This window comes from Pavona decussata, unplaced genomic scaffold, assembly GCF_977016875.1.
Source record: "Pavona decussata unplaced genomic scaffold, jaPavDecu1.1 SCAFFOLD_468, whole genome shotgun sequence".
Classification (NCBI taxonomy): domain Eukaryota; kingdom Metazoa; phylum Cnidaria; class Anthozoa; order Scleractinia; family Agariciidae; genus Pavona; species Pavona decussata.
The window spans coordinates 457,335-472,475 of record NW_028145806.1 but is presented as its reverse complement, the minus strand read 5'-3'; the positions used below and the strand labels follow the sequence as shown (position 1 = coordinate 472,475).

At 38.7% G+C, this 15,141-nt stretch overlaps 1 protein-coding gene and 1 pseudogene across 3 annotated transcripts in view; one reads left to right on the top strand and one right to left on the bottom strand.

Annotated features, from left to right (window-relative positions):
- Positions 1-14,984, top strand: part of LOC146450314 (uncharacterized) — a 108,752-nt gene extending 93,768 nt beyond the window's left edge. The window contains exons 1-5 of one of the 3 annotated variants that reach the window (XM_085100452.1): positions 3,856-4,221; positions 8,144-8,755; positions 9,439-9,705; positions 10,579-10,661; positions 13,467-14,984. In XM_085100452.1, coding sequence (XP_084956578.1) covers positions 3,942-4,221; positions 8,144-8,755; positions 9,439-9,705; positions 10,579-10,661; positions 13,467-14,126 — 1,902 coding nt within the window. In that variant the 5' untranslated portion in view covers positions 3,856-3,941 and the 3' untranslated portion in view covers positions 14,127-14,984. Of the gene's footprint in view, positions 1-3,855; positions 4,222-8,143; positions 8,756-9,438; positions 9,706-10,578; positions 10,662-13,466 lie in introns of those variants that run through there. The other 2 variants (XM_085100453.1, XM_085100455.1) reach the window with 2 other exon arrangements.
- Positions 10,669-13,453, bottom strand: LOC146450315 (uncharacterized; annotated as a pseudogene).
- Positions 14,985-15,141: the final 157 nt, after the last annotated feature.

Genomic DNA, 15,141 nt, shown 5'->3' with positions numbered 1-15,141 from the left:
TATCTCATTCAGAAAATATGGCTGTATTTTAAATAATGAAGCTACCTTAATTTTTTCACCTTAAACAGTATAAGCATCTTCCCTCTCGCCCCGATGAAGTAGCAGAAGTAAAAAAAGTGATGTTTTAAGTTGTGTTTATAAAAGATGAAAAAAAAAATGTGGAATAAAAAGCTTTTTTGTTTTTCTCCTGCTCTTAAGAACTGATGTAAAAACAATGGATACTCATCCTGAGAAGTTATAGCTAGGGTTCACCTAAATCAAAATGCTGAGTAGCTATAGATTCACTAAACTAATTGCTTCTGCTTCTCTCATGGTCCACATTACTTTACTTTCTAATGCGATCATTGAATATTTCATATTGGCTATTAGGATTGGATAAAATACTTAAAGTGTACTTAACAATAACAAGACCTTCTTTAGAGAACGGCGTACAGGTCTGGTAGGACATTCCTGCCTTCCTTCCTTTTTTGACAAGCTTGAATTGGTTCAGAAAAGGGCCCTGCTTGTTATATATCCATCCCTTGGCTATGCGGACGCCCTTAGTTTTGCCCAGCTCACAAGCCTCGCAACGAGGAGGAATCAGTTATGCACTAAGTACGTCCAACAATAACATAATAGTAACCATCCAAATCACTTTTTACTACCCAATAGCAGAGGACACACCCACGGCTACAACCTTAGGTCAGACTGATACGAAAGCATGTAACAACAGGAACACATTGCACACAAAGCTTTCTGGCTCATTTCATATTATAGCAGCGTTATTACGAAATACACAGACTACGGAAGCAAAAAATTCTTTTCCTTTCCGGGCCAAGCAGCCCCCGGCTTGCGACGTTTGTTCTAATAGAGAGATACAAGAGCCCCTACAAAGCACTGTTCATCAATGTGGTTTGGTTTGTACACAAATAGAGAAAATACAATACATCAGCTTTGCCTGAAAGCGGTGCCTTTTCCAACTTAAAAGAGCGTAAAAGGGCGTAGGCGTGGAGTGTAAATGGAAAGAGTAGCAACAGAAATCAAAGTACCCATTCAAAATATTTTATAGATACCTAGTAATGAACAGCCTCCTCAAGAAAGCTGTCAAATCAAGTTGCTCCTTTTAGAAGGACTATGGACGAATTCCTCGAACACCAACTCTTTTTATGGCCTTCTTTGAAACTATTTTGCAACGACCTGATTATTTGTTGCAACAGCAAAAATATTAGGATACAATCACTTTCTGATGTTGAAAAAATATTTGGTCTTTGGACAAGTAATGAGGATTTTCTGCTGCTGAATCATTTGATAATTATTTTGAAACAGTACTTCTACTATTGTAGAAATAACACTTTTAAAAAACCGTACCCGCACTATCTTTGGAGGTCCTCTTATTAAAGATTGATTTAATCTGTGAACTTGAAAGTAGAATCGCTAAATAATAAAACAATTAACTGTCCATTTTAGTATCTTAACAATTATTATTTTTATTTACTAAGCGCGCAGATGCAGTGTAGTGTGTTTGTGTGTGGCAGTGTATGTTTTATTTTATTTATTGTAATATGTACATAAATTTCCTGATTAATGTTTCTTCGATAATAATGTACAATATTTATTCGATTAACCGCCCATGTTCGAATAAGTACTCACCTCGAATAAGCGCCCACCCTGAAAGCTCAAAAACTTAATGAGGCGCCCAACATCACCCCACTTCCAGCAAAACACATTTGTGTACCAGCCCATCGTGAAGTAAGAGGAACGTCAGTTGTGTTCCGAAATTGGTTTTAGACACGGTACTCAATAAACTTTTATATTTTTTATGGCTTGTTCATGCTAGCCGCAAATAGTGCATATTGTAACACAAAGCCTATTGTTACAGTTTTCCACTTAGTCTCGTCTTGTTGAAGCAAAATAAACTTGTTGCTGTAAATTTATTTCTTTGAAAATGTCCTCGCTTGCTGAAAATGTTGGGAAAATAGTAAACGCCCACCCTCATGAGACCAAAATATAATAAGCGCCCAGGACGATTTACAATTAATACGGTAAAAAAAATCCAATAAAATAGAAGAAACAAATAAATTCAAGTATGAAAACTAGGCAGAATTGCTGTTAGAAATTGCACCGCAAACAATGGTGTGATATGTGCTTCTGTACTAATAGCATAAGTGATATCCTCTTGTATTTGTCATATCTCTGAGGTGTGTATCTGAATGGGGTGCAATTTTCAGTAGTTGAAAGAAAGGCGTTGAACCTACGGGCGCTTCTCCCAGGGGGGGGGGGGGGGACTCCCAGATAAAAGTGACGGGGGTGATTGTCCTCCCTTTTAGGGGTTCAAATTCGTGATTTGGTAGCCCTTACGGTGCTACAGTCTAAAATGACTTCCGTCAGAGGTATGATGGTACCTTTTAGGGTATTGAACAGGAAAAATGTGAGAGGAACAAAATGTCAGTCAACTGTCTTATTCGTTACTGATCAATAAAAGAACGATGATTTTAACTTATTTAATCTCTTTAGGGTTGGTATCTCTTAGGGGTAAGAATTGTTCGGACGACGCCCATAAAACATAATTTTGGTACCTTTTAGGGGTTCTTTTCAACATTTCCGACGATCACCCCCGTCACTAAATGGGAATCCTCCCGGGGGCGCTTCTCCGAGTAATTCCTTATTGGATACCTCCCTCAACGACTAAAACTCTATCGGGGATGTGAGTGATAATTCCTTAGATAATTAACAAGGACTTGAACCATGTTTGTGGGCCCGCGAGAATGGGCACCCCCACCAAACCCATGCTTTCGCGAAAACCGCTGGGCACTGAGATATGGTATAGGTGCTTGTTATAAGGTCTTCGTGAGTGACTCCACAAGTCCAATAGCATCCACAGTGGATTCTCTCATTCTTACAAGAAACCAGTCTTCCTTAAATCGGTTCTTTCCCAGAGTCCACAATGGGAAGGTGGAATACTTCATGTTAAAAAGATAAAATATTAACGAGTTGTCGCCCGCCGTGTGTCAGGTGGTGTAGACAACGGAAGATAAATCAGTTTACTGGACCACTTTTTAATATCAGACATTTGTAACTCGTTCAGTTCAGTTATGTTATCAATCCCAAATACCAATCATAGATAATACTAGTAATACTAGTACTAGTACTTATGTTGATCAAATAACAGCTGATGTCTTTGTTGTCAGTTGTTATTTACTTTTTTGTTATATGAGAATCCGCAATCCTACACTTTACAAAATAATCCCCGACCTTGATTATCAAGCCTTTTTTTACGTTTGCAGACGTTAGGAATCTGCTGGAACACGTTCTGGAAACAAACAAGGAAGGGAGCTGATACTCCCTTGCAGTGAAGCAAAATACTTTGATGTCACTCCATTCTGTTTGATTTTTTTACTCAGTTTGGTCTAAACATAATTTTTCTCTGTGGCCAGACATTGATTATGGCGGGAACTGTGATAATAGAGAAGATATCCTCTGAAAAATACAAACAAAGCATATTATTAAGTGCTATTTATTGCTAGACGGATATCAATACGCAAACGGTCCATTCAGTGGTGTAAACTGATATGGTAAATGACGCATCAGTTCTAACAAAGGTCAGTGAATGAAAAAGCTGTTGGCACATCTCCACCAAAATTCTGAGACTGACTAACCCTTCAAACTCAAATGGACTTTCAAGTCCTTTTTAAAAAGACGTTTAACAAAATCCTAATCTTTAAAGATTTAACTATTACTTTCATAGCCAAAATTCTAAATAAGTGAATTGTGAAAAAAGAAAAGTATGAAAAGTTCATCCCGTTCCAGTTTTTACATCGTCAGCTTGCGAAGATAATTAACACTGTTTGTCTGAAGTAAATGATACTCTTGTAATAAGATCGATCATGTGCACATTACATCTCTTTTTCCGTTCATGCAACAAGGATAGTCAGCTTACTTGAACTCAAAACGACAACTACAGCATGGATGCAAAAGACAAATCACACACCAAATGTAGCGACAAATACAGCAATGGTTCGCCAGTGGCTCTTGTGATATCAATATTGCTTGCAATCTTGTTGTTTGTGAGAATCGAGCTCGTACACAGGAAGTCAGAAGCGACAGTAGCCCAGCTTGCATTTCGCATTCAGCGAATTGAGGAAGAAATGCAGGATAAGATACAGAACAGGATCATGGAAATTCTACAATCAAATGTGATGACGGCGAGTGAGGAGGAAAGAGCAATGAATTTTTTGAACGCGGGTAAGTTATTGAATACTTGACATGATGTTTTGAAAGCGTTGCACATGAAGAAGAAGAACCGCAAACACAATGCATGATTTACTTTATAGTTCTTAGATCCTAATGAATAGGAAATGTCAGGCTTCTATCTAATACACTAAGTTGCATGATTTGGGGCCAAATCGACCGGTAGATCCAGTCTCTAAACAATCAACAATCACGACGCTGGATCCAAGAATGCGTGCCCTTTGACGATTTTTTAGCCTTCATCTAGAGTGGGTGGTGGTGGGGGGGGGGGGGGGGGGTTACTCTGTCACCAAACTTTAAAACTTCTTATTTGAATTAAGGGGCGGGGTGTGGGGTATGTGAATGCTGTCCAAAGCAAACTCCTTTGGATAGAATCTGCTGAAGTTCAAATCTTTATCGAAAAACAAAAGCAATAGAGTTTATTTCAAAAATGCTATTGCAAAAAGTGACAGAGACATGAGGTCACACAACGCCAGGAACAAATGTAGAAACAGCCATTTTATGCTAGGATGAGATTTTAAATCACTCACTTACTGTTTCATACCCTAGGTGAACTTGTTTGAGACCACGATTGTGTTTTAGATCAGGCGAAGCTTGCTCCTTCCTCGTTTTGCCTTACACTTAAAACAGCTGTGATTAATGAGGGGAATACTTTGTTTACAAATATTTCACTGCCAATTTCCCGACAAGAATTATCCGCAAATCGTGATGTTAAAGTTCTTCAAATTGCCTAACAAAAGGTGTATTTAACGTTTATCTGCTGTCTTGGATAATCAGACTCATTTTTTATACTGATGTTTGTCCTGAATTTCCTTGAGTTTCAACACTGTCTGGCGGTGAACTTTTTTCGCCCTTAAAATCCCGAGCTTAATTTTGCCGCTATTAACCTCAAGTTTAATTTAAGTGTAAGTCGATATTTTAATTTCTCTTAATCCTTTCTTCAAACGAAGGAAAAATGTTCTTAAATACCAGGGTGCGCGAGTGATCGACTGAATAGAGTGCCGTGACAATCCTTTGCGTGACCATAATATTTTTAACTAAAGAGTTTGTTATATCTTTCAGAAATTCTGTTTTTTAAGAACAAAAATTATCTTTCTTATAGTAACATTCGTGTGTTATAACGTCATATTTGTATTTTTCTTTTAGTTTTTGGTGAATTTCGGTGGCTTTCTGAAGTTTCTCCTATTTGACGGCCGCTTTAAAATGATAAGTCTGCATTCCCAGCGACCCTGCGAGAGTAATTTTATTACGTGGCCTGAAGGCATGTCCTACCCTCCCCTCCCCCGCCAAGTGTTATTTGCGAGGGAAACACCGGTCAACTTTATAACGTGTCGTTTTCTTATGGTGCGCTTAATTTAATATATGACAAGAGACCATGAGGTAAGAGAGAGAATCCCCCATACATGCCCCTCTTCCTATGAAAATTTTTTCAATCTATTTTTGTTTGCGTTGCTATTTTAATGTCGACATCTTATTGGTCAGTTAGAGTGACGTCATTTAATTTTAAACTCAATGGCGGATTATAATTTCCCAAAACAGCATGGCGCGAGCTGAAAAAAGATTGAAAATAATTATCATGGGGCACAGGGATTCGCTCTCTTACCTCATAGTCTCTTGTATATAAGTGTTTTAGTTGCAGATTCAATGTTATTTCTCCCTCAGGCAGATTTCTTTTTGTTGATTTTGCAATTGGAACCAAAACCAATTGGCACATGCACATAGCTATTGAGCTGGCATAAAATTTCATATAGTCTAATAGAAATTTCCTGGGATAATCAAGCCCGGGCAAGACCTTAAAAGCGTAAAATAGTCGGCATTCTTGTTATGGGAGCTTTGGCTTTTTATCTTCCTTTTCTGAATGCATGTGTGCTATAGGGTGCCAACCTAGTTCCCAGGTTCTCTCTTCTTCCCGCCCAGGGGGCGGGAAGAAGAGAGACCCTGGGAACTAGGTTGCTAGGGTGCGTGTCTAATTTTAAAATTGACCAACTAACATGGGAAAATTGCGATGTTTATAAACCTGTTTTTAACTTTCTCATGATCAGATCGAATCGTATCTGTATTAGCGCTATAATGTTCTTTCCAACTTGCTCGGGAGAACATCGCGGTAGAAATGAAATTAAGTCATCTGGAATAATCCAAGAAATGATTTGGATCGCCAGGTATGTGTTTGCCAAATATGGCCTCTAGAGCATATGTAAACCAGACCAGGCCCCAGTTGTTCAAAGAGCGGATAACTTTATCCACTGGATAGGTCGATACCCAGCAGATAAAATGTGTGCAAGATTTTCCTAATAGCCCTATAATTTGCGGATAGGGTAAAAGCATATATCAAATTTAAGTATGGGATTGTGTGGAAAACTTGCCTAAAGCGCTAGGTGGAGTATATTTGCTCCACTGGATAGTGACTTATCCAGTGGATAAAGTTATCCGCTTTTCGGACAACTGGGGCCAGAACTTTACAATAGGTCATTTCCGAGTTGCTTCGAACCTCATTATGAAAGCGAAGCTAAGTGCAAAGTCTTTATTAAGCAACGTATCAAAGAGCGTGTTTTTAGCTAGTTTTTAATTCTTATTTCTAATTTCTATTTCTTATTGCTGTCTTTGTATTTTCTACTTTTAAATAATTGTAATTTTTAAATCATTTCTCAATCTAAAGGGCCCCACTGAATAGAAGACTGTTATTGTTATAATTATTATAATTATTATTATTATTATTATTATTATTATTATTATTATTATTATTATTATTATTATTATTATTATTATTACGAAAATTAGTTTTCATTCATATGCAAACAAAACTAATTTTTTCATATGAAAAGTTTTTCACTTAGCTTCACTTTCATAATGAGGTTCAAAACAACTCGGACCCATTTGGACCATTTCTTGCCGTTCCAGTTACAGTCGCTTCTCCTATATCTATAATAACAAAAGAAATCTAGCTAATTTTGGTTCATATACTATATTTTTGTGTTTATTTGCCTGTGTAATATTTCTCTGTTGGACAAAACAGAATTTGATATCGCCTATTTTCCTATTTAAATTTCCCGGGCGCCCCCACCTTGGATTTCAAGGCGTAAAACGGTTGCTCACTCAAAAGAACTTCTGATTAATAACTGACAATAGCGGCAACCGTATGACGTCATAAAATCTAAAATGGCGGCGCCCGGGAAATATAAAAACGAAAATAGGCGATAATCATATCTTATTTTTTGCACACTTGAATGTCACTTTTTCTTTTTAAACTAAATATTTAGATTTAAGACACTATTCTCACTGAGGACCGCCAGGCACAAACACCTCCTATTCCTATGAGACCTGTGTATTCAAATCCCGCGCATCTGTGGATATCCTCAGGAGAACCGGTTGTGCATAATATTTATAAGTTTAGTATAAATAGGCCTGTTTTATCCTGTTTATTCCTCTCTTCGTTAAAACGGACACAAGATATCAGGTTGTCGCCCCACCCGCCTCCCCGCAGCGATGGCTCACTTTCGTGCCTGAGCTCTCCTTCCTTTCCGCCTCCGGGCTCGTCTCTTCCCATAACTTATCTCAACCTGGAGCGTTTGGGAGTGGGGGCTCCCGGTGAGAATTTATTACCATTCAAATGAATGGAAAGAAAGTTAAATATCTCAAACACGTTCAAGTTTGGGGCGTTTAATCATTCCAGAATTTTTTATTCAGTCATTTTTTCTGCTATACCTTTCCCTTCGTATGAGATCTCGCCTTAGTCTTGTTAAGCCGCTGGTGCCTCGCTTTCGTTTGCAGTCACTTCCTCTTCTTCCGGGTCACATTTATACGAACGGCTTCTTTGAATGAAGTGGTTAAGATCAGCATTAAGGAGTTTATTTGTTTCCCTGATATCATTACCTTGGGGCAATAAAAGGTAGCTTTAGCAGTTTTCTTGCACTTACAGATTCCCCTCAAAAGACCTTGGACAAAATATCAGACGTTCACTACCGTCAAAGAAGAAACACCGACCCATCAACAAGTCCATTATCCTTACAGCAAATCCGCCAGGAAATTGACAAGAAATTAACACATGCCTGCAATAACACAGATAGGGTCTGTCAAACAGGTCCACAGGGTCCCTCGGGAATCAGAGGTAAAAGAGGGAAAAAAGGTCCCACTGGCCCTCCAGGGCAGAAAGGAGATGTTGGACCGATGGGCGAACCAGGAATCAAAGGGTCAATTGGCTTAAAAGGACAAAGAGGTAGAAAAGGCTCCATTGGCATTAAGGGTCCAAAAGGAGAATGTGTTACGCTTCCAAAGATCGTTGTATATCCAGAGTCCCTGGGTGTCTTCATTAACAAACAGGCAACGTTTTACTGTTGGGTGTATGGTGCAACGTCAATGAAGATATCCTGGAGTAAGCTTGGTGTTAGAGGTACCTCCTTCAATGATACGTCTGCACAAGGTGGTGTCCTACACATTGGCAATGTAACAAGATCACATGTTGGATCCTACATGTGCATGGCTAACACCAGTTATGGAATTTTTAAGACTGTTAGCAGTTTACACTTAAAAGGTAAGAAGAGTGTATACGTGGTCTAGGCTTCTTTCTCCTCTTACTCAAATTTGAATTTAAACTTGGAAAGGAGATGTGGGTGGAATCATTTTATCTTGAAACGCCAAAGGTTTTTGCTATTCGATTTTCCCATGCAAAATTTCTTATAGATGATGTAGACTTGCCAAAATCTTTATCCTTGTGTCTAGAAAAGGAAGAGTAGCTGGATTTATGATTTAACATAAAAGAAACATACATTCTTTACATGGAAGAAAATATAATAGGAACATGCATGCACGTGACCATGACAACACATAAACACAAAACACACAAGGATTACAAAGCCATGTGGAGATAAATTTGTCAACAGATTTATTCTGAACTGTATTTCGTATAGAATACATAGATAATTTTTCAACCTTACTAAAGAAGCTGTTAAATTCCACAAAGCCGCAGCATATACTGCTAACGAAAAAATGGTATTTGAAGAACCCTTTTTTAAGTTTCTCCTGAAGACAACTTTTTTCACAACTGAATTAAAAGCTATGCCTCTTAAATTGAAAATTACTCGTATGAAACCAAAGTAAAGGTTTATCATTTCATTGGGAAACTTTTCTCCGTCCGCCATCATTGTTTTTTAGAATATGATATTTTGACTTGTATAGTCTGGGTCATACAGTAATTCTGTGTTCTTTTCTCTATAGAGCCACCAGTGTTTACCTCCAAACCCAGTTCAAAACTAAGTGTAAGTCGAAGGTCCATTCTTAAACTTTGCTGTGTAGCTGCAGGATCTCCTCCTCCCAAGATAGAGTGGTCACGGGCGGGGTGGTCGACCTATTCACGGTTGTTTTTTCAGCAAAAAGGATGTGTTACAATCGATACAGCTAAAGAGGATGGTCATGGGAGTTACACTTGTCGTGCCACAAACAGCTACGGAGTAGCTCAAACAATAACCACAGTGACTGTTACAGGTATATCAACTCGGTCAGTTATTTGCCCCTCTTTTGAGCCGCTTTGCTAATTTTCAGACTTGAAACGTTTTTAGCCGCTTTGAGAAATGAATTTACCCATAATTGTATTTTGATGTCCGAAAACGAATGAATGGCTCAGAAGAAACGTTGAACAACACACAAAACAGTGAATTATCCCGGGTAAGCAAATAAATATCATCATACAAATTACTTTTGGTAAAGGATGAATTTTTATCTCATTTTTAAGAAAAATAGGCCACAATTCTCCATTTTTTGTTGTTAAGGACGGTGCCTACTAATACCGAAGTATTTTTGCGCAGTTTATGACTATGCGGGAAAAGCAGATCTTAGCAAGGGCTACTGGAATCCAAAAAGAAAATTGAGGGTAACCATGCATTTTTCAGAGATAACTAAGCAATAATATCTCGAAAAAGCGCCAAAATATAAAGCAATGTATGGGATTTTTTCCTAACTTGAAGCTTAATTATCTCTGAAAAATGCATGGTTACCCCCAATTTTCTTTTGAGATACCAGAAACATTTGCTAAGTTCTGTTTTCTCCGTATAGTTTTAAACCGCGCAAAAATATTCCTGTATTAGTTGGCACCACCCATAGGAAACCCGAGTATCTCGAGATGCGCAGAACGTATGCGCAGTAACAATAGTAGGCACCGTCCTTAATAGGCAAATTTCACTTTACTCCTAATCCCCTCACATGTTCCAAAATAAATAAATTTTAATTAGACCGTTCCTTTGCACCTCATTCCTTTTTTTTTTTTTTTTGTTTTTTCTTTTTTGTAGGCTTCGACAGATAATCTTGAACACTTTGGAATTATTTTTCCAATTTTATTCCATTGGTTTCTTTTATTCTTAGATTCCTGCAATGAGGTTTTGTCAAGGCTTCCTCAAGGAACAAGTGGACAATATGAACTTAAGCCTAATTACCACAAGTTCTGGGTAAGCTAGTACTTTATATATACTATTCTCCCCATGAGTCCTCACTCTCAAACGCCCCATGTGGTGACCACTTAACAAATAGATTCCAAGTTGCCGGGTGTCTTTTCAGTAATAGAACACAGATGACGTCAAAATGTGGTAAGAACAAAAAAGTGGCACATGAGCCAAAACCTCTTTTAGCTTTTAGGGTGTGATTTCTCACACTTTGTAGGTGAAGTTCAACTTTGCAAACCAGTTAGAAGGAAATGTATGGAAATTGGTAACTTGACCTTCAATGGGCCATTTTACAGTTGTATGACCTGGCCTTGTATTGGAAGCGAGGCTGGCGGTGACCTTGTTTTGTTACAAACCTCACTGCTGTTAATATGCAGATCATGCTGTTCTTATGCTAACTAGTTTGCATTTACATATGAAAAACAGTCAGGTTTGTTTCAAAACAAGGTCACTCCAGCCTCGCTGCCAATCCAAGGCCAGGTCACTAAGCACACAACTGTAAAATTATAGAAAAACTTTTGAATGCAGAGGTCCACGCAACGCAAGAATTAAACTTGCTGGTAATTTTGCCGGATCTCTCTTGTGAAAGACCTCGTGTCAGGCGTCATTTGAACGTGAAAATACAAAACTGAATGCAAGGCTGGCACTACGGAAAAGGGCAGATTTATTAGTGGCCAATATTTCGACTAATAGAATTAGTCTTCCTCAGGGCCAAAGCTATACAGAGCTATTCAGTTTTGTATTTTTTGTAAAATTATCTTTTATCCAATATGACGATAACACCATAGTAGGTGTACCAGCGGTCAGCTAAAACGAAAATAAGCTGTCGTAGACATTCATTCATAAAGGGTATTTTTGGTTGATACTGAGCACACATACCCAGTCAGTCCGTTAACAATGCGGGGTCAAATTGAGTTAGTTGTGGACTCTTTATTGTTATTCTATTAATTATTTACCACCAAACTTAGGAGGGAAGAGCTTCATTCCCTCCCTTAGGAGATTGTTAAGGCAAGTTCTTTAGATTTTTTTTTAACTTAAGTAGTTTTTTTCTTTTAGTTTTTATCCTCAATCTTTTAGTAAGTTTTAAACCCCCACGAATTCGGTATGTTGTTGTTGTTGTTGTTGTTATTATTGTTATTATTATTATTATTATTATTATTATTATTATTATTATTATTATTATTATTATTATTAAAACGTCTGTATGCTATATACAGTTAAGTAGCGTAACCCGTGGGATATAAAGTGAATAAAAACTAATCACAAAGAAGAGATCAAGTAAAACTTAAAAGATGTCTTTCTCAAGTAAAAAGGCCCAGTTGGCAACTGAGACTTCGCGAGTGTACACCTTGCGACTTTAAACGTGCGAGCAATGTTTAGAGTTCCTGATAGGTACGCTTTTACATCTTCCTGAGCACATTTTTAGCTCTGTTGCCCACCAACTTCTGTAGCGTATGGTTTAAGTCCTTGGACCATCCCCCCAACACGTCTATGATGATATTGCACTGGGCGATCTCATACCTCGGGTACCTCTGCTTCATCTCCCATCTGAGAGGCGCGTACTTCTCTGACGTCTTTTTGTCTCGGCTGCTCACCTGGGGGCTGTGACTTGCTTTTGTTGGTTGTTGACGATCCCAGCGTCTACTCTATTCGCTCTCAGTTCTTGAAATTCCCCATAGACCATAACATCCCAGTACGCCTGTGCCTCCGCTGTTTCGTAGACAGGCTGTGGTTTGATTGGTGAATACCAAGGAGGCACAGTGTCTATCAGGCCCAGATCAAATAGAATCTCGAAGAACAGGAACTTTTAAAACTGCGTCATGTCTTGCCACGTACTTTGTTTGTGCAAGCGCAGGGCAAGCGGATAAGATGGAGCCATGGTCTCTGGCGCTGTGCCGCATAACCTACACGTTGGGTTGCTGCTTGAACTCACACGTGTCTTGTGTATGGCGTACAATCGAGTGGGTAATGTTCGTATAATTCGAACATACCCGCCACCGTATGTGTTGGGCATGTTCGCCACTCGCTTTAATTAGCCACCAATAGCATCGCTCAGTGCTAAGCTCCTCGTCATCTTCTCTTGTTGTTTCCAACTTCCCTTGCCATTTCTGGGCCCCTTTGTCCCCTTTCAGTCTTAATTCTCGCTCTTTCCTCAGACGGCTTTTAAGCCTCCCTCCTGGTATAACCTCTCCTTCGTCTGATGTGACGCAGGCTGGGAGCTTTAGTTGCAGGCCACACTCCTCCGCGTACTTCGCCGCTTCCTTTGTCAGTGTCTGGTGTCCCCCAACTCTCCGCATGCTTATTATTATTTACTTATTTATTTTTATTTTTTAAACACTTTTTTTGACTTATTAGTTTTTATCAGTCGGTGTGATATCATAAGATGTTACAAACTTCAAAATATTTTGTAAATGTGAATGCAAATATTCCTGGTTACTACTTCGTGCTATATAGAAACCAGATTAACCTTAACCCTTGTGGACCACTCAGGCTTACCCTTTTTGAAACGAGAATCATATTTTTGGCTTCTTATTTAAGATTTTCAATGTAATTAAACTCCAAACTCAAAAGGTTCCTACAATCTACACTGGGGGTTCTAATTTTGCATGTACCATACCTTTGGCAATAATAGGGAAACATTTCTTTGCTTCTACAAATGAAAAGTTTTCACGCAGCTTCCTTTGTTATATAAAATTCTAAGAGTGATCCAGTGAACGTGTATTCGATTTAAACGAAAATGCTCTCAGCAACAAGCCATTGACAAAGTAAGGAATTAAGTAATTCGAAATTCTTTTCATCTCTTTTAACCAGGCTTATTGTGACATGACTTCTGACGGCAAGGCATGGACTCTTATCGCGAGATTCTCCAACAGCGACAGCAAAAACTGGATGCGAGACGATGGAATGTGGTGGTATAACCAGAAAGTTGCCATAGGAACGACAATTGATCCATCAACCAACGCTGATATGATTTCTCCAGCATTTTGGTTGCTCAGCGGCAAAGAGTTAAAGATCACGCGCAGTGATGACCCCAGTCACACGCCATTGTTGCAGACAACAGGCAACTGTTTAGGTGGACAAACTTTCCGATCAAAAATAACACGTTATGGTGGGTTTAGACATGGCCAGGCTTGGTCCAGTAGTCGGTGCCTGGGCAGTTGCACAGTTCAATATGGCGGCCGGTACAATTCAACAGACGGGTTTCAACAGGCTGGGTGCAGTGGAAGCATGCAAAGTAACAACAAGATCGGCTTTTGGTGTGACTGGGTTGATGGTGATGGAGCAGTGATGATGATTGGTGGAGGAGGAAGAGAGTGTAACCGTGCTGATCACGGGATTGGAATAACAGAAGCTGACGTTGCTTCTTTTGTTAATCGCGGCCGAAGTGAAACTGAATATGACTTTGGATATAACGCTTACACATTTACTCATCCGACCAAGTCCTACTCATTAAACTTGTGGATCCGCTGATTTGCATCAATCCAAAGTGAACTTGCGAAAAAAAAAAGGAAAGAAAATTACTTTTAAGCAAAGAAAAAAAAAGGGACGAAACCAACATTTTCCCAATATGGACCGAACAAGCTAGTTCAAGCCGTGCGTGAAACTTGTTTATGTTTTTGAATCGAGGATGAAATTCCTCACTCTCAATCTCCGACATTACGGTTTCAATAGTTGCTACTTCATTACTTTGTTTTTATCAAAATTTTAATGTACGCGGTCCATCTAAGCGATCCGTGTATGAACACTCGGACCGCTAAGGGAGCCAATCAGAATGCTCCTTTTCAGCGAAGACCTGTAAGAGAGGAACCTCGATTTAACGAAATGCCAAGGGACTGGGGAAATTTGTTCGTTATATTCCTAGTTCGTTATATTGAGTGTCTAGATATTGCGAAAAAACGACCAAAATGTTCGTTATATCAAGGTATAGTTAATGATCGATTGTTTTTTAACGGTTTTACGTTGCACTACCCAGCATTTCCGGATCTGAACGATAACCGTTAATAACATTTGTGCTTAAATGCCTATATGGCGCTATAGTACACTGTAAAGATCTGCACATAGCTATGACAGTGGGAAACTGAACCGGTCAACAGCATTTTAACAACAGAAAACTACTACTAAAATTAGAATTAAAATTACGCTTAATCAAAAAATTGTTCCAATGAAGATTGCCTCTTTTTTGTCATTCGCAAAAATACGCCCCCCATTGAAGACAGGGACTTGTCAACTGTTATAATGAAGAGGTTAATGCATGAACAGGACAACAAAACTTAGACAACTTAATCAATAAATAATCAATACAGCTTAATCAATAAAGTTCTTCCAATGGTTATTTTTTTTTTTTTGTCATCCGTAAGAATGCACCCCCCATCGAAGAGAGAGAACACAGAAATTCTCTTTCTTTTGCACCTGACTTGTCAAATGTCATAATTAAATTTCGTAGCGCTCTCGCTGCGTCGTTAGCTTCAATGGGACTTAGTGGCTT